This window comes from Pungitius pungitius, chromosome 12, assembly GCF_949316345.1.
Source record: "Pungitius pungitius chromosome 12, fPunPun2.1, whole genome shotgun sequence".
Taxonomy (NCBI): Eukaryota; Metazoa; Chordata; class Actinopteri; order Perciformes; family Gasterosteidae; genus Pungitius; species Pungitius pungitius.
Genome location: NC_084911.1, coordinates 13605707 through 13628491, shown reverse-complemented (window position 1 = coordinate 13628491; position 22785 = coordinate 13605707). Strand labels below are relative to the sequence as shown.

General features: G+C 43.0%; 1 protein-coding gene across 3 annotated transcripts in view; it reads left to right on the top strand.

Annotated features, from left to right (window-relative positions):
- The window catches only part of septin12 (septin 12), a 45968-nt gene extending 24108 nt beyond the window's left edge, over positions 1-21860 (top strand). Inside the window, exons 1-10 of one of the 3 annotated variants that reach the window (XM_037475328.2) lie at positions 3290-3375; positions 9168-9536; positions 10885-11013; positions 15124-15205; positions 15522-15659; positions 16993-17110; positions 17251-17346; positions 17893-17989; positions 18571-18622; positions 18895-21860. In XM_037475328.2, coding sequence (XP_037331225.2) covers positions 3339-3375; positions 9168-9536; positions 10885-11013; positions 15124-15205; positions 15522-15659; positions 16993-17110; positions 17251-17346; positions 17893-17989; positions 18571-18622; positions 18895-19060 — 1284 coding nt within the window. In that variant the 5' untranslated portion in view covers positions 3290-3338 and the 3' untranslated portion in view covers positions 19061-21860. Of the gene's footprint in view, positions 1-3289; positions 3376-5639; positions 5920-9167; positions 9537-10884; positions 11014-15123; positions 15206-15521; positions 15660-16992; positions 17111-17250; positions 17347-17892; positions 17990-18570; positions 18623-18894 lie in introns of those variants that run through there. The other 2 variants (XM_037475329.2, XM_037475326.2) reach the window with 2 other exon arrangements.
- Positions 21861-22785: the final 925 nt, after the last annotated feature.

Sequence of the window (22785 nt, the reverse complement as noted above, 5' to 3'; positions counted from 1 at the left end):
TGGATTTGTAGAGCAGATTTCCATTACAAGGTAATTCAAAGTGCTTTAGATTAAAGCAGGCAGGAAAAAGAAGGAAATTTAAAGTTAGATAGAAATAGACTTTAAAACAATAATCCAGAATGAATGTTGCTGTGCAGTTAATGAAATAAACTGTAAAAAGCATCCTCTTCCTCCTTGAATGTGATTTAATTAAAGGCAGCAGCAAACAACACATTCTTCAGTCTTATTTAAAAAATCTGGAAGTCATTCTGGGAGTTTGTTCTATATGTGGAGCAAAAGAACCATGTAGAAGAACTTGGTTCTGACTCTGGGACCAGGAAGGAGACCCGTCATGCGCTGAGCTCCATATATAACACACTTTTTTCATTTTTTCACAACCTCACCTTCACCAAACATCACCAAATGAAGCTGACGTTCAATTGTTTGTCCATAGAACCAATACAATTCATTCTGTTTAATCTTTGTTGAACTCTTGGGAGGACGAGTTGACTCTTGGAGCCCCCACATGGAGCAGTATGGAGGCAGAACCAACTTCCAACAGACACCGCGAATAGCTAGCCAAAACAATGCTGAAAACGCTGATATAAGCAAAAATAGCCTTTTACACATCACAACACTCACAGGGGTTCCTTCATTAATTAATTGTCCAAATAGACAAAGTAATGACAGAATTATTACACTTTTCCATGGTATGCCATTTTTAGGCCAAATTAACAGGCTGGCCACTAAAATGAAAGAACATCTAGTTGTTTGTTCAATGCATTTACCCAACACGTGTAAGGGATCCCTTGGGCGATGTAGTTATGTTGATTTGTGTAGTTGTGATGGCATACTTTCTTTTCTATAATCTAAGCTAGTGAAACATATGTAGATGTAGAACACAAGAGTTAAACACCACACAAGAAAGACGTCTTACATTTTATTTGATGGATGTCACAATGGACCTGGCAATTTGTTTTTCGCCACCTTCGCTCAGAACGTCTACATTCTCCTTTCTTTATTCTGGCCTTTCTACGGGGAGATCTTTGCTTACCAGAAAAAACATTCTCCTTAGTGTGTGCAATAGCATCAATAACATCCTTAACTTTGGAATTAAAGCTGTAGAGCCTCTACATCTTCCGTCGAAAACTCCTCTTTAGACTCTACCTTGACTAAAACACTAGCAAACCGTAGCACTAACAAATGGTAGCACTTAAATTGTACTTATAATGGCACTTCTATAACATGTTTTGAAACTGCTTATTTGATGAAAAATTTACTTTCTTGTTACTTGTTCTTCTGAGTTTGTATCTCTATGTGGAAATGCACTTATTGGAAGTCGCTTTGGATAAAAGCGTCAGCTAAATCACTTGTAATGTAATGTAAAAAAAATTTAACCCAAACTCTATCTTCCCTAACCAGATGTCTGGCAGAAAAGGTAGAATTTGTTGATCAAATGTACTGAATGGTCAGTCGGTAGTGCAGTTGACAGGCATTTGTTGAGTGCAAACAGCCTGGCTAACCTTTCATCTTCGGATGAACAGATCAATAAAGCCTGTCAGTGTACAGTTAGCTTAGTCTCTACACCAGCTGCGACCGACCAAAGAGCAGCAGGTCCAACACTGGACTGCTTACCTTCACTACTGAGATCCCATCCATTTATGGACTTTCTTTCCATTTCAGACCACATACAAAGACAGATCAGGTAGAAAAGCTGAATCATTTCCTTTCATTGCTCCACTCCAGTAGATATAGGCCAAGATGGAAAACAGGCTAAACTTTGAGTTAATGCATAGGTTCACAATTTAAGTCTTCTGTTAAGTTAATGGTATTTATTAGTCTTAGTCTTTTGTATTTTTCTATCTTAACCTATACTTCAACACCCATGTGTAGGACTACAGATAGAGTTGTACTATGCATACAAATCTATCAACAGTTAAAGAAATTAATACAAAATTCCCACAATAGACAAATTTGAGTCAGAATGAAGATTCCACAGTTGGAATAAGAAATTCGTTTCTTTAGAGCTTTAATGTGAAATTCAATCTTTGCAATGTACTCCTTTGGATTTGTGTAACTCAGACTGCCAAACCCTACATGTGAGATGAAATGTGCAGTTTGAGACCTAACTGAGTGACATCACCTAAGTCACACAGATGGAGAAATAGATAATTACTTCACCCGTTTTTTGCTGAAGACATTCTGCAACTTCTCTCCACAATCGTCAAGCATCATTGCAAGATGCTTGACGCCAAGGTGCTCCTTCGGCTGTCACGTTGGTTGTGGTGCAGAACGCACAGCAGACAAAGTTCAACAGTCTTTATTATAAAGAACTAGGAGGTGTAAAGTGGGGAGCTGGCTGGAGGGATGGTCGGCAGGCTGGAGCTGGCGTAGTCCACAATGCAGGTGCAGGGAATCCAGAAGGGCAGAGAAGCTGAGGCAGATAACAAACTGGGAGTGCGCTGTGTTTTCGCCGTAGCATTAGTTCCAGGTTTGTTGACTGACAATCTGGCAAGGAATGAGTAGAAGGTTGGAGAATATAAAGCCTGGAGCTTGATTGGTGAATGCCTTACAGCTGTGCTGGTCAATTAGTGGGAGGAGCACAGCCCAGGCCATGACACTGGGAATGCCTACAGTGCAGTAATGTTGAATGAATGTTGGTTCTGATTGGCAGGTTGCTCCTTTTGCCATCTGTGTGTGAATGATGACATGTAGTTGACATGTGCTGTGTGTGATTGGAGTGTGGTCTATTCACCGTGTGCACTCCTCGAACCCATGGATACAAACACACGGGTGCTGCTCTAGGTGTGCAGGTTGTGTATGAAGATGACTGTTTAACTTGTTCATTGTGACATCTTCAGACAATCATTTGCATTGTAGCTATTACTTTAAATTGTTGTTGAATTTAGTTAAATGACCCTTGCTTTTGTTTGCTTTTTTGTCAATTATGATCATCTAGTGATGAAAAATGGCCTCTTGGGTGGTCAAGGTCACATTTGCCTCTTTTCAGCCCAGTTCTTTGTCATCTCGGCCACAAATTTGTTTGTCTGTGCTGTGCAACTGGATTAACTACACCCCCGAACTGTTACATTATTGGACGACAACATTATTGTACGATAATGCACAGCCTCTTGTACCGTATTGCTTAATACATGCTTATTTTGGTGTAACAAGGTTGTTGAAGTACGTGTTTTTGAGTTACAGAGCCAGCAGAAGACTTCACCAGGAAACGGTTTCCCCCACAGGCCAGGAAATGCATCAATCTCTGACACACACACACACTCACACACACACACACACACACACACCACGCCCCTCTGCACACACAGGCACTGATATGACATCCTGCTCCGTTGTATATGTGTGCCACTGCTGACTGCTGTGTCTCCATATCAGGTAAAGAACAGTTCTCTCCTTCGTGTTATCACACCTTCAGACAGCTATTATGAGGGGCCCGTTGCCTGTTGCCCGGGGGCCCGGTGATACCGGAGCCCCCGTTGCGACGCCCCTCTCACGGTTGTGTCCGTGGGCTCTCGTCGCTCTGTGCTCAAAGGGTGTCCACTTGACATCTGTGAAACGTGTGTGCTTTTCAACCCGGTACGAGGATTGTCACATTGAAGTCATGGACTTCATCATTCAGATTGCCCTAGTGGTTGTGTTTTATCCGTCTAGCTGGTATTTCTTCTTTTTGAGGTGATTACTGAGTGTTTTATGTCTGATGTTGCATGAAAAACCAAACAATCATTCAAACTGTCTTCATCAGTTACACAGCATGTAGTACTGCAACTTTATCATCATCCTTTTCAATGCAGCACTTGGTTTCCCATTGTCTACTACAAACTTCGCAAATACATACTTTGATTCATTTTAAATTAATGTAGTTTATAGTTGGTGACTCCCTAAATTTGAGCCTTGTGGTTTGTATTATTTGTATAGCACCATACGTAGAGTTGGTGTCAGTCAAAGTGCTCTACAGATGAAACTGGGTTACTAAGACAGTACAAAGGATCGAACAACAAGAAAAAAAGTCAAATCGTGTGTGCTGTGTTGTTTGTTCCAGGCGGCAGGACGCTACATGCGGGACTGAGTCATCCAGTGAAGGGTGGCTCACTGATGTGTTTGAACGGCGGCGTGATGTGCTTATCCAATACTCATTAGGATGACTCGATCAGTGTCTGCATCTGCAGATGGAGTATTCTAACAATGAGGGATTATGGACAAAATACAAATGTTATCCTGTAAAGTACAGCTAGAAACTTTGATAAAATCAATGAAGGATGGCACCTGTCCCACCTCTGCCTTATTCCCAGTGAACACATGACATGTGGCTGAACACATGGACATACTGAGTTACGATGGCTCTTCAGTAAATGTCCACAGATTTATTGGAAACCGGATGTGTGAACTCAAGCCCCCGGTAGCTCAGCAGTGGCTCGTGTCACACTTCCCCATTCCTCTTCCCTTCCTCGTCACTTTTCTTTCTCCTTCTCTGGTTCTTTCTGCCTGGAGAAGTTTCCTTCTGTTTCGGACCTTTGAAGTCGGGAAAAAAAGTCAGAACAAACTGCTGATGTTAAGGTGGCCGACCCGTGACTACATCTGGCTCCTGTAGCTCACACCTGAAAGCACACAGTAGCCATGTGGGAGCAGAAAGCCTCATCCAGCGACTTCCAGCTCATTTAAACGTGGACCATTGATTACAGGTTGAGCTGACCGGGTCATCTTGAATCAGAGGCAGCAGCTTTTATTGGAGCGATTAGCGAGCTTTGTGGAGAGCTAGAGATATGTTAAATATCAAGTATCAAATATCAATTGATTGTTAAAGACTACTTTATTGCATGTCATACTTCTTATTTAACTAAGCAAGCAATCTACTTCCTTTAAGACATTTAAAATGTCTTAACATTTTCAATTGAACAAAAGAAAATTGAGGGCTGCCTTTACCCCAAATCTTTCCATTCATTTTCAAGGCCATGGTGTGGAACGTTGGGCAGAACGCCCCCACCCCCATGTCACGCTGCGGTGCAAAGTAACCTCCATCCAACCCTGTGCAGTGTGGCCATGGTGGAAATATAGGTGTGAACTGTCAAGAGGTCACTGGTTGATTAGTAGGGAAACAGACCTGAGTCACTGAGACTCACATTGGTCTTTTGCATGATGTTCCTAAATACCTTTTGCTTATGCATGCTGCAGAAATAGTATCCAGGATAGTATCATTTGAACAGAAGGAACAACATTACAGGGGTACAATACTTTCAGGACATCTGGTAGAAATAACAGGAAGTAATGGTGTCAGCTATAGCAATGTGGCTACTCATAGTACTGGCAGTAGCAGTACAACAGCAGGAACATCCTCCATCGGATATAACCACCATGGACAGCAGGTGTTCATCTGGATACTAATTTTTCCACATGTTGGACGGTCTAGAATGTAATGGTGAAAAGGTGGAGATGGATAGAAGAAGGTAAGGAGAGCACAAAGCACCCATAGTGAACTCCAAACATGTCCCTTTAAGGAAACCCACTTTGCTTTTAGCTTCAGAGCCACTTGGCACTGCCCTGCACCTCCATCTCACTCTGACTGACAGTTCAGCTAAGTCTGGCCAAATGCTTGTGACGGGGGAGGGGGAGGAGTGAGGAGGCGTAGTCATTCTCCTCTCAGGGATTAGTGGAAGCTTCTTGGGCCATTTGCATGTGAATGGATCCTGGAGCTGCTTTTAGCCACCACCAGCCTCCCCCCGTCTCTCTGGCTCTTCTTGTCCCTCTCTTTCTCCACACTTCTCCTGCCATCGGGGAGGGGGGGGGACCAGAGCGAGGGAAGGAGATACTGGCACAGAGTGGACCAGCACGGCGGCGGTGGACATACGTTTGCAGAAAGAGGAGTTGAGAAAGCATCCCTTCACTAACCAGGGAATCTTTCAAGTGGCTTTTGTGAATGAGAAGGTAGGATGTTTTCCTCATCTTTTTGTGTCCCGTCCCCCCCGTCCATGTGTCCCGGGCTAACAATGAGAGCTGACAGGACTGGTCCACTATGGCGGTCAGGATGGGGGTAGGAGGGAGGTTAGGCCTCGGCTGTTCAGTGAGACACATACCATGTACCACTCCATGTGTCACAGAACAATAAGACCAAAGGTGAGCAAACATAGATAAAAATGGCGTGGTGTAGCCAGTTCATGTGTGCTGGTCTCAGCATTAATGAGAACGTCTAAAAGAGAATTCGGAATCGGAGTTATTGCCGAGTAGGGTTCCACCTCATGACGATGAAATCGATTGACATATTCCTTATTTTAATTGTGATGTATCTGCATCAAAGCGCAGTGATCAGATCCTCCTGGTTAGCCCACACAATTAGGAAGAGAAACCAAGGTGACGTCAACACTTCCCTTTACAATAAGGGATTATTGTTATTAACTTTATTATTAAGTTGATACAAACTGGAACATTTGTTTTGTAGATTTTATGTATCCCCTAATAAAACTTGCATTAAAATGGTTGAATGTGAGACAGGAATCTACATCATTTGATTTGATGAAATCACCTTCTGGCTCTGATCGGTCACCATCCTTCTATTCCTGTCTCTACTTGTTGAGTCTGAAGGGTGATTCCATGGGAGCAGAGAGCTGTCTCCTACTGCTCGTACAGTGACACCGGCACCACGGCAATGTAACCAAGAAGAATACAGCCTTAAAACTCTCCACCAAGTGTGTGTTTGAGTTTACAGAGGAAGATTTGAGAAGGAAGGTCTGAAGTATCAAGCCCAACCTATTTCTATAACCAAGCAACTAATCTGCGAGCACCTGCATGTCCAGTATACGTGAATAGTCACATGATTCTGGTCTTCATGCTTGTGAGTGATGACGGAGATCAATTCAGAAACCCTGCTGAATTAAACTATGTTCTCAAGATGGAGACGTATTAGTGTGGATGTATCCCTGGGCACAGAGACATGAAAACCCAGGACACAATCCCATCACAAGTTGTTTCCAGTGACGATACAATAAGCACACATGCTCCATGATTAGCTCAAGTTTTTCCAGTCATTTAGCTTTTATTTGTTCTCCAGCTTTTGTGCAACTGAGAGCAACTTCTGAGTGTGTGTCATACCTACACCGACAGACGTCATCACACCTCTCCCCCCTCTTGACCTTCACGGGCAACACATGGTACCAAGCAGTGTTTTGGAAATATACATTTTAAGCTGATCGTGATTAAAAAAGGCTTGAAGACATGAGCAGACTAGACACGGTAGTCTGACCGAAGGGACACAGTGGGATAGGGAAGGTACCAATCCTTATCTTAATGGTCGTCATCATCAATGGCTGCAGACCATCTCGATTTGAGATATCTCTGTGTTACCAGTGCCATTAGTAGTAGCAGAGGTAGCTGCATCCGATGAGTCTTAACCTTTCCTACGGGGGACACAAGTTACGTGTGAGTGGCTTTTTGTCCGTTACAGCTTTTTTGTCTGTGGACTCTTCCTTGTGTTTGTGGTGAAGCCTGCGGTACTTAGCCTACTGATATAGTACATTGCAGCTATATTTTAAGATATGGAACAACAGCCCTGGATTAGAAAAGCCCGTCCTTCTGTCTTTCTGTCCTTCTCTTCTATTTGTGTTTTGATGCCGGCCGCTCGCTCTCTTTGCTGCAGTTTGATGCGTCTCTACCTCTCAGACTCCGTAGTGAACCACTTGTTGATTGACTGACACACTGCGTCACATATTTTACATTTTGATTCTCTTTTGTTGACATTTATTGTAATGTTTAGAAACACACATTTTAAGGAAATGAGTCAAACAATACTTTACTGTACTATATTAGTGAACTATCACTGCGTCATTTCAAATCCTTGTGTTCGTTATCCTGAAAATACTGTGTTTCTTCTCAGTATCTATTGTGCATATTTACAGAATGCCGGATAACCAATACTTCATCCAACTTTATTTAAATTATTTTGTTGGACGTACCAAAAGGGTCAAACTGGTAGCATAAATACAGTATATGCCGAATAAACTACAGCAGTCATTGGAACCAATGACGCATGCAGTATGCAAATATATCATGTCTCCCTCTTACTCATGGGGATTACTTTTGTTCCAATGCGGGTACAGTTAGATATTTATAGCTGATTAAATTATGTGGACTAACGCTAACCAACGTGTGTGTGTGTCATGATTGTCTTTGAGGGTATTTGTTCATTAAACCACACGGACACACAGTCCAGTCCTGTTACAGCGCACACACACAAGAAATGAAATGATTCACTTCACTTACATACTGATCAGGTCCTACAAAGGCTGTGTGTGCGTGTGTGTTTTTCATATTTTGGGGAGTTTCGGGACAGAGGATGTTGCATGTGTACAGACTGTAAAGCCCTCTGAGGCAAATTTGTAATTTGCGATTTTGGGCTATACAAAATGAAATGAATTGAATTGAATTGTTTGTGTATGTATTGCCAGTAACCTTTGGATGAGCGTGTGTGTGTGATAATTGTATTTTGGGGAGCCTTTAGTTCTCTCCTGCCCTCCTTTCAGATATGTTCACTACAGCAGAATAAAGAAAGTGTGGCTGGCCCTGAGGACACAGGAGGGCGCTCCAGCTTTCAACCACACACACACAGTTTGTAGTAATATTAGAGGACAAAGTAACTGGATCTCTGACTGCATGACCAGTAGATCGAGAGTGGGGGAGTCCTGGGCTGTTGCTCTCGGCCTCTCCGGTGTTCATTGTATACAAACGGTTGTATTTCTCAGCCACACTCAGTTAGAGCACAGTTGTTCTTTCTGCAAACTTAAAGGTATCAAAGGCAAGGATGTGGACTTTTACAGAGTCAAAGTTTCTATCACGTAGGCCATGGAAACAGAGCACGTATTCCATGAATCGGAGGCTTTGCTGGTCAGTGGTCATGTGTGCATGGTTAAGGTTGCTGCTGTGCTTGTGCTGTTTGAATGGTTGTCGATGCTTCAAGAGTCCTAATATAAATCATTTTGTTTTAAAGTGCTTTGATTGGCTGGAATTCAAGAAAGTTTCTATGCAAGTACAGTCCATTTACCATTCCACTTTGTGGAGGGATTAAAGACATCGGAGTGGCAATGGCCATAGTAATTCCAACAGATAGCACTTTTCTAATTGTAGAAATGAAGATACAGACTACTGCAAATTAGTTTTAACTCTGTCTAAACTCTTACCCACAGAGACTGCTGCACAGCTGGATACGCACCTGCACAGCCCAATGGAGGAAAGACAGGAGATGGAGAGGGGCATCATGGGACAAGAAGATCAGGTCAAGTGCCAAGAACAACCGGCCAGTCCGAAGACACAGAATTCTAAGACGGCGAAAGGGGAGAAGGGAATGGAGGAGGGAGAAATGAGGAAAGAAACTGGGTTGGAGATGGACCTAGAGGCCCAGGGGAAGGTGGAGCTGTGCCCGTCTGTGCAAGACCTGCAGATGAGCTACATCCAAGGCACTGACCTGTTTGGGTACGTGGGTATCGAGGCGGTGCTGGACCAGATGAGGCGCAAGACCATTAAAGCCGGCCTGGAGTTTAACATCATGGTGGTTGGTGAGTCTGACACGAAGCGCTTGCATGGGGTCAGAGCCCACCATCATGCTTCTGATAAAAGGTGCACACTGGCTATATGTCAAACACCTGAAAAAAGTCGTTATTGGGAACAATTCTCAGCATATTGTGTAGCAATACAAATTTTTAAGAGTACAAATACAATCATTTTAAGAGTTTCCTTATCATCACAAAAATGTTTAACTAGCTGAGATTTAATCCCATACATATTAAATTAGCCTATTGGTGGAATTTGCTGTATGTAGTCTCAATCAACTCACTGTCAAAGCTTTTAGAATAATCGATTATCTATTGGCCATTGGTCCAGTGACCCCTGGAAGAGAAACTATGAGGTCCTTTGTCCTCTCTGTCCACTAGTTTGAAAGGAATTACTCTCATTACTACCGGACTGTCAGCACCTGCACAGACCCTGTCCTCTTCCAGATTGTCTCATTGGACCGTGTTCTGGACCTCAAACTCCATAGGCAGCGACATAAGAATGCGTACAATGTGTGTGATGCTGTTGATAATATAGTATTGGAAGAGGAAGTGTAATTCTGTGAAGAGGAAGTAGTGTTGGGGGTTGGAGCTATCTGCTCTTTCCTGACACACACACACACACACACACAGTTTCATATATAGTACACTTCTCCTGCTGTTTGATTGAAAACAGGAAGTTTAAAACATAACACAGAACTAACACAGAATTTCCAGTACACCTGCATGTGACTGTGACATTTTGTCCACTGCCATTGTCATGGTTGGTATTTTTTTGTTAAATTGTTCAACCATTTGAGTACATTAAAGAGTTGTGTTTCTCACCTTCTCAGCCAACGTTGATTATATAGTTTGTAAAGCACATATTGTCTTCTGCCAAAGAAAAACTAGAGTTTTTCTCAGATAACCATTCATATACCTGAGCATCAGGCGATATTCAATACCAGTGTGTTCATTATTTATTTGAATATTATTGATGTCTCTCATCAGTTTATCCTGTGGCCATATTAGTGTCTGCCCTTGCAATGAGGAACCTCCTGATATTATGCTAGCTCTGGCTAATGTCAAAACCATCGGCAAATTCATTAGTAACTCTCCAGTTGAATGCGTCTGAAACAGTGAGTCATCTCACTACTATCTCAATAGTGCTGAGAGCTGCACTTGCCACAGAATGCACGGACATCCTGTGACACATGTTGATGCTAATGAATTATATGATGATGCGATATCAGATCAGTGATAGACTGCTAGCCTACAACACATAAGTGAAATTTCCCACACTGGTATATGTATTGAAACATGTCTAAATACAACACACTCTTATGCACATGTATCTGGTTTAATGTGTCCACAGGTCAGAGTGGTTTGGGTAAATCCACGCTGGTCAACACTCTGTTCAAGTCCAAAGTCAGCCGGAAGTCCTGCATGCCGAACTACGAAGAAAAAATCTCCAAAACAGTCAAGCTGCATTCAGTCAGCCATGGTGAGTCCACAGACACACACACATCCATTGCACTATGAAGCTAAAAAAAGAACGAACCCTGACATGGATATTGACTGACAGGGAGGTCATGGTTCTTGGTGTGTGTGGGTTTCTGTACTCTTGTCTTCCTCTTCCTTTTAAAACAGATCAGTTGAGTCCAGTCTGAAGAGTTAGGACTAATAGCAGCAGCTCTCGCATCCTACTTTCATATTGCCTTTCCTTTCACTTCCTGTCTCATGACCACGACCCCCAGCGCGGGCTGTAACAGTTGGTTGTGTAAGCTACATCTCCATAGTCAGTGTAATACTACTTGTTATGCCACGAGAGGTCCCTAGGACAAGCTAGGGTGAGGCAGTGCCATCTAACTGAAAAACTAGGCAATATTAGAAGGTGAAGTTTTATTCTTCCACAAAAAACATGCAATGTAATTCCTTTAATCAAACAAAAAGTATAGTGTCCCTAAGGAGAAATACGGTTTCTTACAAAGAATTCTTTTGCCAAATCAATCCCATAGGTCCAGGTTTCCAGCTTTTCCCATTCTTTTCTGTTTTGCTTCTTTCTTTGCATCTCTCTCTTCCAGCAATGTTTCCTTCTTGAAGCTCCTCAGCCCTGCCTCAATTAGGTGTCCTTAGCTTTACAGCAGAAGCCTTCTGGTACATGTTTAGGAAATGGCGGCCATTTTGTTATATGGCTGCCAATCCTCGGCAGGGATGAAGCAGCCCTCTACTACCTGGCACCTTGTGATGCCATGCCACATATCCCTCTCCCTGGGTCTGACGTCCTCGGCAGGGTGAACGAGGACTAGAAGGCATCTACGTTCCTGTGGCGCCGTCCCGACCTGTAAATGACAAATTTAAGGCTGTAGGGAACCACCTAGTTACCCTGCTGTTGGTTTCTTTGTTTTCAGCCAAGCAGTGTAGAGGGGAATGATCTTTCACCAGAGCGAACCTCCTTCCCAGTAGGTAGTATTTGAGTATTTCTATGGCCCATTTTATTGATAAGCACTGTTTCTCCACGGTGACATAGTTCTTCACCCTCGGCAGCAGTTTCCAACTCAAATGAAGAACTGGGTGTTCCTCATCTTGATTATTCCTGGCTGGTACAAATCCTTGGAGGCATTTTCCTGGACCACAAACTCCTTGCTGAATTCGGGTGTGGTAAGGACCGTTTTCGGACAAAAGGCTCTTTTCAGGTTGCCAAACGCGTCTTCGGTCCATGTCACCATAAGGGAGTGTTTCTTTGATGTCAGGTCCGCGAGAGGGGCAGCTACCATGGAAAAGTGAGCTATGAACCTCCTGTAATAATTTGCAAGTACCAAAAAGAATCTCACCTGCTTCTTTGTTAAAGGCTTTGGCCAGTGCTGGATGGCACAGAGTTTTGCAAACTGGGGTTTGACCAGGCCCCGTCCGATGGTGTACCCCAAGTAGTTAGTCTCCCCAAAGGCTAGGCTACATTTCGAAGTAGCTTTCCCAATCCCGGTATCATCCAAATAGGCCGATGCATATCTTTCATGGGCTTTATCTACCTAAACAATGAATCACTGGAATGTGGCGGGGGCTCCAAACAAAGGAGTAAAAGGCTGTCTTCCCCTTGGATCCTGATGACAAAGGAAGCTGCCATTACCCCTTTGTGGGGTCCACGATGGTTAGGAACTGTGCATTGCCCTAGGCTTTTAATCAGCTCATCGACACGAGGCAGGGGTTTTGCCCGCTACAACTGGTGAGGGGAGAGGTCCGGGACATAATGCACTTTGAGCTTTTTCCATGTGCTCTTTTACGGGGGGAACCACAGCGGCCACTCTGTCTTGCATCTCTCCCACATGTTCATCCATGGTATGATGACAGGGTTGCTCCTCCCAGGCTCCCTTGCCTATGTCTAGCAGACCTCTGGAAAAGGTGAGAAACCAGGGGAAGTCTGTTGGAACTTCTCTCACAAACAAGAGGTACGTGAGAAGCTGGTCCCAGTTCCTTCCATCTCGGTCAATTGCCTTCCTTAGCATGGCTTTGCGAGTCTTAAATCTCTCTGCTTACCCATCCATCATGGGGTGGTACACCAAGGATCTCACCTGCTTCACTCGCAACAAAGCACACAACTCTTTGGTGACTCTGGTCATAAAGGGAGTTCCTTGGTCAGCAAGAATCTCTTTTGGAATCCCTACAGTTCTTTTGCTATTTGTTTAGCATTGGCTTTTCTTAAGGGGATGGCTTCTGAATCCTTTGTCCTTACTTTTGACTACCTGATAAAAGAGACTACTCAAAGAGGGGATAGAAAGGTAGAGGGGTTAGCCTGGCTCCCACAAAAGTGCATTTCTCAGTGTGGGGTCCCAATAAGTGGTGTCTTTTTTGTGGGACAACGGCGTCCTCTTGACTTGGCCCAGGTTGCGGTCTTGGCAACATGAACCCAGGATTTATTCTTTTCATCAGTGTTTGACTTTTTTGGGCTCTCAGATCAACAACTTGTTTTGTAAACTGTAAGACACTCTTTTCAAGTTTTCGAAAATACACATTTTAGACAAGCTGTGATGCTAGGCCATTTTTCTATTGTCTTTACTGGAATGCATTTTGGGGAGTTTTGTCAATTACAGGAAAATACGAGGGGACACTTCATTACGTAATCAGCAATAGGAGGGCCCCCTAGTGGGCACTTTATCCTGTTGTTTTTTCCTTCTAGAGGACCACCCCAGAGTGCATTTAATATTGTTTTCTCCACTGGAAGGGCCCTCTTTAGGGCACTTTTCCATGTTTTGCCAACCCCAGGGGTGTTTCATCTGGAATTTTCTCCCTACAGTACAATTGTGGTAGTTTTCTCTACTGGGCACCACAAATACAAAAAACGGTAATGCAAAAATTGCTTGCTTGTAGGTCGTCAACATGCCTGTTGGACATATTTCATTGGACATATTTATTTTGATATCTGATGTTAATGTATTTACTTGTCAAGGGATTTAGGTAGGATGTGTGTGTAGTGTTGTAATAGTAAAATATCTTATAATATAGTCTTATGCTAAAAGAGTGATAATTGTCTGTATTAAAGTATAACATGTGGAAAGCAGAATGACTCATAGTTTCCATTTGCAGTCCAGTTCGCTCAAGCAAAGGAAAGTCTGTGACCCAATCTTCACCTTTACCCGAGTTGTCTCACTTGTTTTGCAAGGGTCATAACCTAGTTCCTTGCGTATAAATTTCCAATTTTCATATCTCACTTGGTTCGCAAGTTTCATATTTGCCACCTCCCATGTGGTCTAGTGGTGAGGAGTCGGCGCCGCTTTATTAGACCTTCTTGTGTGTGTATAAAAGCTCAACACTTTGACTGTTCAGGGACGCCATCTCCACAGAGGGTTGTAATACGTTCATTCATCAAGACTCTGTTTTAGTAGATTAACCTATAACCAAATCATTTTTCTTCTCCCGAACCAGTTTTATTGAAATATTCCACAACAGTGTCAGGTTATGCACCAGGAGGGGGCAGACCTTAACCCAGAGCAGGAAAGCAAAGCAAAGACACTACATGAGACACTTCCTTTAATCACTAAGAAGAAATGTACCTAAACTGCATACCCCGCTGGGACTTCTAAGCTGAGTAACCGGTCACCCCACCAGTGTCATGAAGTGTTAAACAGCTTTGAGTGGTCAAAAGACGTCTTTTTGACAATCAGCCATTCCTTCAAACTACAAAGAGCTCTTTCATTTATTAATCAAATGGCTAGATATAGGCCAAAAGTATTTAAGTTGTCTCACTTCAAATTAAGAAGGCCTCATGACCCCCGTGAATCATTAGCCCCCAAGTTTGTAACTTGTGGTTTATACAATTCTGGTTGTACTAAACATGGTGTCTAAATTTAAAATAACCAGCACATCGGGACATTTTCTACATGCGATAAACATTTCATGTCTGGTGCACTTTGTGTGGACAAGTGTTGGACTTTTTTGTCAGTTAATTATAAAAGATCATGTTCCAGATATGGAAGGGATCCACTGGTTCCAACAGATTCAACAAGATAATGCTGATAATACAGGCACCGCTCCACATTACCGTTTCAACCTGTCTGACGCTTCAATCAAAGCTATTTTGTTGTTCTAAATTCTAACTGCTTCCCCTCTGCCCTCTCAGTCATTGAGGAGAAAGGTGTGAAGATGAAGCTGACTGTGATCGACACTCCAGGATTTGGAGACCAGATCAACAACGAAAATTGGTGAGTTGTAGGAGGTTGGAGACAAGGATCGCACTTTCCACGTCTGCTATAGTCTTCATGAATTAATGCATCAATCCAGAAACTAACAATGTTGAGGGTAAATATGGGCTAAGCTTAAATAAACCCAAATATTACTGAGCATTAGGCTCTGAATGATAATAGGGTGGGAGGCTGGGAGGAGTTCCGGGGGGGGGGGGGGGTGCAGCAGCTGAGTAGGCCCTGTCGCTTGGTCCTGATGGTCTTCAGGGGGTTTGCAGTAGAGTTGTTCATTTGAGTCATTAACAGAATATTGCAGTAACTCAGCGACTCTTTCCAGCTGGGATCCCGTAGTGAAGCACATCAACGAGCAGTATGAGAAGTACCTGAGAGAGGAGATTAATATCAACCGCAAGAGGAGAATACCAGACAGCAGGGTCCACTGCTGCATCTACTTCCTTCCTGCCACAGGACACAGGTGTGTACGTGGTCGCATCACACACCGATACACGGCTCACAGACTTTTCTTCCAGTTACTTCTTCTTTCATCCACAAACCATGTTAAACTTTGATTGGATCCCGTCACTGAGAACATCCGAGGGCAGATCCAGTGCAATGTGGAATACATATTGCCATTGACATTGTGATGCACCGTGACAGTGGTACATGTCTACAGTCACGCCATGTAGTGTTCAGTTAGTTCCACAGAGCGACGAGCTCTTTGTGCCTCTGCAAAGTAGAAGTGCTACTGGGTGTTTTTTTGTTAATGACTTTATGTTGTCAGGCTTCTGGTTCCCCGGGTTCGCGTTTGTTAAAACAATCAGATAGATACGCATATATGTTTTCATTTGATTTTCTGGCTAAACCAATCCAAGAATTGTAGAAGTAACAAATGATTCTGCATCACTTAGACAGGAAGTGCCTGAATTGCGATATCAGAGCTTTGTCTAAATTCAGTGGGCTGCATGGAGGACCCAGCCTTCTGGTCCACCTAGGCTGGGTCAGACTCACTCTGGTGAACCAAGCGGTCTCTGAAACGGGGGCGGTCTGGCCTACGGGGGGGCTTCCTGCCTGGGTCATTACCCTCACCTCCGCTGCCTCGTTGCCTAGCAACCTGCTGCACTTGACAGTAAAAGCCATAAAACCCTCAAAAACGTATGAATTGCAGAAAGAGAGAGATATTATTATTTTTTATTTAATTTAATTTAGGAACACTTCTTTTTTCAGGCTGAGAGAAAAACTGTCACGGTTTGGTTCTGCTTCCTGTCTTATTTTGCAGTTTCATGTCTCTTGTGTCCCTGGGTAACTTCACTTCCTGCCTTGGCCTGTGATTGCCTGATTGGTTCCACGTGTGTCCAATCACCTGCACCTCCCTAGTGTATTTAAGCCCTGTGTGCCTGTTGTCCCTTGTCGCGTCATTGTCTATGTCCATCGTCGTTGGTGCACGTCCTTTGGCTTTTGTTTATGAATAAAGAGCACCTTTGGAAGATCCTGCCTTCAGCCTGCACCAGCAGCCGCCCCTGACAAAAACATTATTTTGAATTCAGCTAAAAGTAATATTTAAGGCTGAGGAGATTCCATCAATACAGTCAATGAAAACCACAACAGCGAACACATTTATTAACTCGTATGCAAGTACCTTTTCTTTTTTTCTTGCATAGGATACGAGCTATTATAACAAGCTATAAAATATTCCAGAATATGTCCAAGCTACAGAAACTGAACGTCACCACTTAGCTGCTTCCTCCTGTTCCATAAAACATAACTACCACTACATTCTCGGTTCAAACTGACCAGAGGTTAATTTCCAGGTTACGCCCCATCGATGTTGAGTTCATGAAGAGGTTGGGGAAGATAGTAAGCATTGTACCTGTCATCGCCAAAGCAGACACACTCACCATCGAGGAAAGACACGAGTTCAAAGAGAGGGTGAGGGACACACACACATACATACTCATTTGCCACATCTTCAGTGGGTGAGATCATGCATCTTCTATTCCCTCAAATTTCCTGCTTTAATAAGTCACCTATTGTGCAAACTAATCAAAAAAGGTTTGACCTTTTGACAGATAAGGCAAGACTTGAGCGCCAATGGGATTGGTGTCTACCCCCAGAGGGAGTACGATGAAGACCCCGAGGAGCGCATCCTCAATGACAGAATCCGGGTAACGTCTCTTCTCCTGTCGCTGAGCTGCAGGAATCTTCAGACTGTATTCCACCAGATATGGATTGCATGAACGTATTAGTCTTAAAATTATTCTTCTATTCAACCTAATTCACAAAATTAGACCTGATGTGACATGTATTAAAAAAAGAACATTTCAGATTTTAAAAATTCTTTTTACAGCGCTCAGGTCAACCTGACCTCATTTAAAGGGGCCTTGGCTGCACACAATGTGAAGGAGGCAGCTCATGATCTCACACGAGGGTTCATGTGCACAGATTTCTCCCAGTGTCCAAAGTGTGAGGATGGGTCAGCGCTGTGCTAGCAAGGGTCAACCGTGCCTAAAGCAACTAATTAACATCACTTTCATAGCAAGGAAAGCCTTATTATCTAATACCATGCAACTGTTTTTATTTGGCCCGGATGGATTCAGCATCTGTAACCTTGTGTTTGTTGTGTGCTGATACAGTCGATCTCACTCGCTAAAGGAATGGATGCTTATTGTGATGAGCCTACTCCATGACACACTCATGTTCTGTGTATCCAGGAGAGCATTCCCTTTGCTGTGGTGGGAACGGACAAGGAGCACCAAGTGAATGGAAACAAGGTGTTGGGCCGTAAAACAAAGTGGGGAATCATTGAAGGTAAAGCTCCACATTTTGTGCTCCATGCCTCTGCAGCTGCCTCCATCCCATCCAACCACTTACATGTGTACTTGCAGTAGTGTTACTGTGGCAACTAATAGCCCGTCACTCCTCCCTCTGGCTCTCTGTGGCCACGTCACCATATTCTTGTTGACACATCTGTAAGTTTGATGTGTGATAGAATCCTTATTGCTTCCACGTGCCCACCTCTCAGTTGTATTATACAACAAGTAATAAAAGGTGTTCTCAAAAAGGTGAACTGCAACGGGACAATGGCAGCGGGTCGTCCACTGATTGGAATATCAGTTCTTCCTGTGCGCATGTCAAAGGGTTTTTGACCCTTAAGCCCCGCTTAAACCCCTCATGGTGGATATAATAAGCAAGAACAAGTTCATTAATGAAACATTAATCGAGTAAGACCGGCCAGCGGTAGTAGTATGGTATGAAGCCGTTTTAATCACATGACATGAGGTCATCTGAGATCTCATTAAATATACACATACACATGTCTCCTGATGTTCTTCTTCAAAGTGACACCCTGCTTATGTAGAGTACGTGAAATGCTTCTTCTCCCTCCACAGTTGAAAACGTGGCGCATTGTGAGTTTGCCAACCTGCGAGATCTCCTCATCAGGTGAGTTGGACCACGATGCTGCACAAAAAGAAATGGGCCATAACTGGTGGGCCCCGGCTTATTTTTGACAGCCAAACAAAGTGAGGTTCTTTAACTGTAATCACGGGATGCCACAAGGTGGCGTAGGTAGCAGAGGCCACGGCTCCAGACTAACAGCATCCGTGGTCTAGGTAACGATAGCAAACATCCCTGCATAGTACCCTTATGACACAATATGATAGTAAATGAACATCAAGTTGTTATTTGTAATATTCTCTTGTGTTTTTGCAAAGGTCTCACTTGCAGGACCTGAAAGACGTAACACACGACGTCCACTATGAGACCTACCGCGTACATCGCCTCAATGAGAGCAAAGTAGACTTCAGAGACCTGGGCCAGTCCACCTGGCCACTGGAGAACGGACGAGCTGACAAATGTGAATCCGACAGCCACCTCTGATCTCCCCATCGTCCTGCTCATCCTACTCACTCAATCACATTGACAGATATTTTCATACTAGATCCTTTTATTTTATTTTTGCAGTAAGAGACAAACCACCAAGTGGATTGTTTTTAAATGAGAAATTAAGTTGCAATACATACAAAATGCATCAAATATGGATACGTATGAAACCACTGTTCACATATGTATTTACTGGAAGCATGGTGACAAGTTGCGGGAGCAGGGGAGAAGGCGACGGGAAACAAATACATCCCACAATGGTTGCTAAGCGTCTTTTTATCTACTGTACACATTTTACGATTTATGGACAGAAGTGTGGACAAACCTTTCTGTTCACCCTTTCTCACATCTCACATCTGGAAAGCAGCACATTAGAGCCCAATTAATAGTGTCTTCATATTGCAGACGTGCAGAGATGTTTGTCCATACAGTGCGTCATTCTTGCTGAGGTCACGTGTTCAAAGTATAAAATATGACGGGAGGGACACAGAACCCTAGTGTCTAACATACCTTTTTCATAAAGATGCTGGTACACATTTAAGTGCCAAACCAACATGCTTCATTCATCCAACCCTTTAGTGAAATGTGTGGAGGAATTGGATCTGCTTTCTACTTGCCATGGATAGAATAAAACGTGTTATGATGTCATGGGTTAGTCAGGGTTTAACTTAGAGGGTGTGCAGAAGTGTGTTAGTTTGAATAGGCCAAGTGATTAGTAACACAAACTCCATGCTGCTCAGAAAAGCCATATGCTATTACTATGTAGGTGTAGCTATTCACCTGAACACATAGCTCATAATCTGGAATCTGCTTTTCATGTAGAAAACATGACTGTCTGACTTTCACTGAGATCAGGTTACGAACAGGATAATTGATGCAGGAGTATGAACTAGCTTTTATAATTAGTGGTGTTTTTCAATGTTTCGGTTTTTAGGTGCATTGGACCGGCTTCTGGTTCCCCCGGTTGGCCGTTCATTAAAACAATCAGACATTTACACATATATGTTCTCATTTTCTTGCTAAACCAATCCATTCAAGCATCCAGCCAATTAAACATACAAGACGTTTGTAGTGCAACTCAAACATCACTGTGTAGACACACCACAGTGTCTAAATCCAGATCATCCTGCCTGGACACACCAACTATGACCCAAATACATAACACTAGATATTTTCTCATCAATGCAAGCAGCCTATCCTGCCGGGATTAATGAAAACCGTCAATATTGTGGATGAGAATGCAACAGTTATGATAATGCTAATGATAAACCTCATTGAACTAGGGGTGCACTGACCGCTCTGAATCATTGGAGATGCTTTAGGCCAATCATCTGTGCCATAAGCCCCATTTGTACAGCTCATTGGATCTGTTCACAACTCTATGCCTTTAAATGTGTTCAGATTACAAGTCAAGAACTGCCTTCCAGTACACAGGTACAGTACAGTCTCATCATATTCAGCTTATTTTGACGACTGCTTGTTCTCAGTAGGGTAAATGTTCCTCCCGCCTCCTCAGACACAGTCACACAGATATTTCTGGTGAGAAGTGGGAGCTACGCTGTCCTTGATGGTTGGCCTAGGAACCACTGGACCATGCTTCACAAAAGGAAAGGAGATTCCATCCCACAATTCCTAGTGGCGGCGAAATTTATATGGTGACGTATCATTCGGCCGAAATAAAGATCAGGATGTTTGGAAAGTTGTAGTTTTGCCACCGTTGACTGACATCACTAACTTGGGTCTCCCGTCGCATCACAGATAGGTAGCTCAGTGGAAGCAGGGGTCAGAATCCCTAAACACAGTGGTTGTCTTTTACTAACTAGGAGGTCATTTTGGGACTATTTGAATCCAGCCTGTAGCCCTTTAAAGTCCTTCACTTGGCTTCCTCCTGTGTTGAGGTCATACTCCTGCCACCACAGGTCGACGTTGCATTGTGGTATTGTTATGGGTGATAATGTGAACTACTAGTAGTCGTTGCGTTCCCGTTTTAACCCATGAGGCTGATAACAATAGATGCAGGTGCAGTGTGGATGGACACCATTCTAAAACAGCACATGTACAAGGAAAGTCTTTTCTGTAACATTCATAAAGGGTCTCTGTCCTCTACACTGAGCAGGTGTATGAATAGGATATTAAGTTGGACCATCTGTGCCTTGGTCATCATAATTGGTGAAAAAAGTTCCCCGCTAGCTATCATGACTAAATACAAAACCTTCTGCGAACTTGAGAGTTTGTTTGGGAGAGAAAAAAAGCATGTAATAAAGCTGCGAATTCTGTAATTCTCAAAATAAACCCAAATGCTGGCGGTATTCATTTTATTATGTACACCTCCATGTGAAAATGTGTAGCAGGATTCCTACTGATTGGATTGAAACAATGGTTCATGCTGAGATGACAAAGCATCCCTCCATGGATGAGTTAGGAGGATATAATGCGACAGATGCTGAGTTCCTCTCTGTGACTGTACTGCATATACTCTTAGTGAGAGCAGGCTCAATGGTAATATGTAGGCAGCTACAGTGGGAACTTTTACTGGAAATGATTATGACCACTTAAATATTTTCCAACGAGTGTTAGTCTCACCTGATTTTGCTTACTACGCTGTCACTATTCACGGATTTTCATTCTGATCATCTGGCACTGATTCTCAGCTCTATATCCTGAGCCTCTGCGCCAACTTCCTCCTTGTATTTTATACACAGGATGTACTATTAGTTCCGGTTTGATTCATTGTTTTTTATAGTATTGATGCACCTGTTAGCACTGTTGATTTACAAATAAATACCTAAATACACCTTCTGAATCGAGTGTGAAGTGATTGTGATAAACTACAGGTCCAGGCCGCCATGTTAGCAACATTATTCGGGTCCCTTATCACCACGTGCCTAAATCAACCAAAACGTTCAAGGTGTCATTTTACGTTGTTCTACAAGACAGGGTGTGAAAAAATGAACAAAGTGTGTTATGTATGGAGAAAGTATTAAAGTGTGCTGATACATTCAACATACAGGCAGCAGTGGATGCATTTTGTGTCACGGTTTGGTTCTCCTTCCGGTTTTATTTTGCAGTTTCTTGTCTCTTGTGTCCCTGGGTAACTTCACTTCCTGCCTTGTCCTGTGATTGCCTGATTGTTTCCACCTGTGTTCAATCACCTGCACCTCCCTAGTGTATTTAAGCCTTGTGTGCCTGTTGTACCTTGTCGCGTTATTGTCTAAGTCTAGTTGTTGTTGGTGCACTTTTTTGATTTGTATTGGTGAATAAAGAGCACCTTTTGAAGCTTGGCAGATCCTAGTGATGGCAAAGTGAAGCTTTCTGAACCAGTGAAGCTTTCCAGCCAATTGTATCGGAAAAAGGTTCATTCATTCAATGCATCGCAAACTCTATGATGACCTCTGCTGTTGGATACGTGTAGTGCATGTTTCAAATACACTACCAGTATATTTTGGCCCAGTCTCTGTGGGTTGAACATGATTATGAAAGGTTGAACCAATAAATCATTAATAAATACATGGATTCCTATATGAATACAACTATTGTTATTCAGGTTTGAATTGTGTCCTTGTTTGTGTTTTTCAATTCTTTGTACATTGGGAAGAAGTGGAACAAACACTTATTTGTGTCTTTCTGCACCTTTGTGCATGTATGTTTGTGATCATACTAGCAGTAGAATTAATAGAAGATATATATATATATATATATATAGTATAGTTATATGTAAGCAA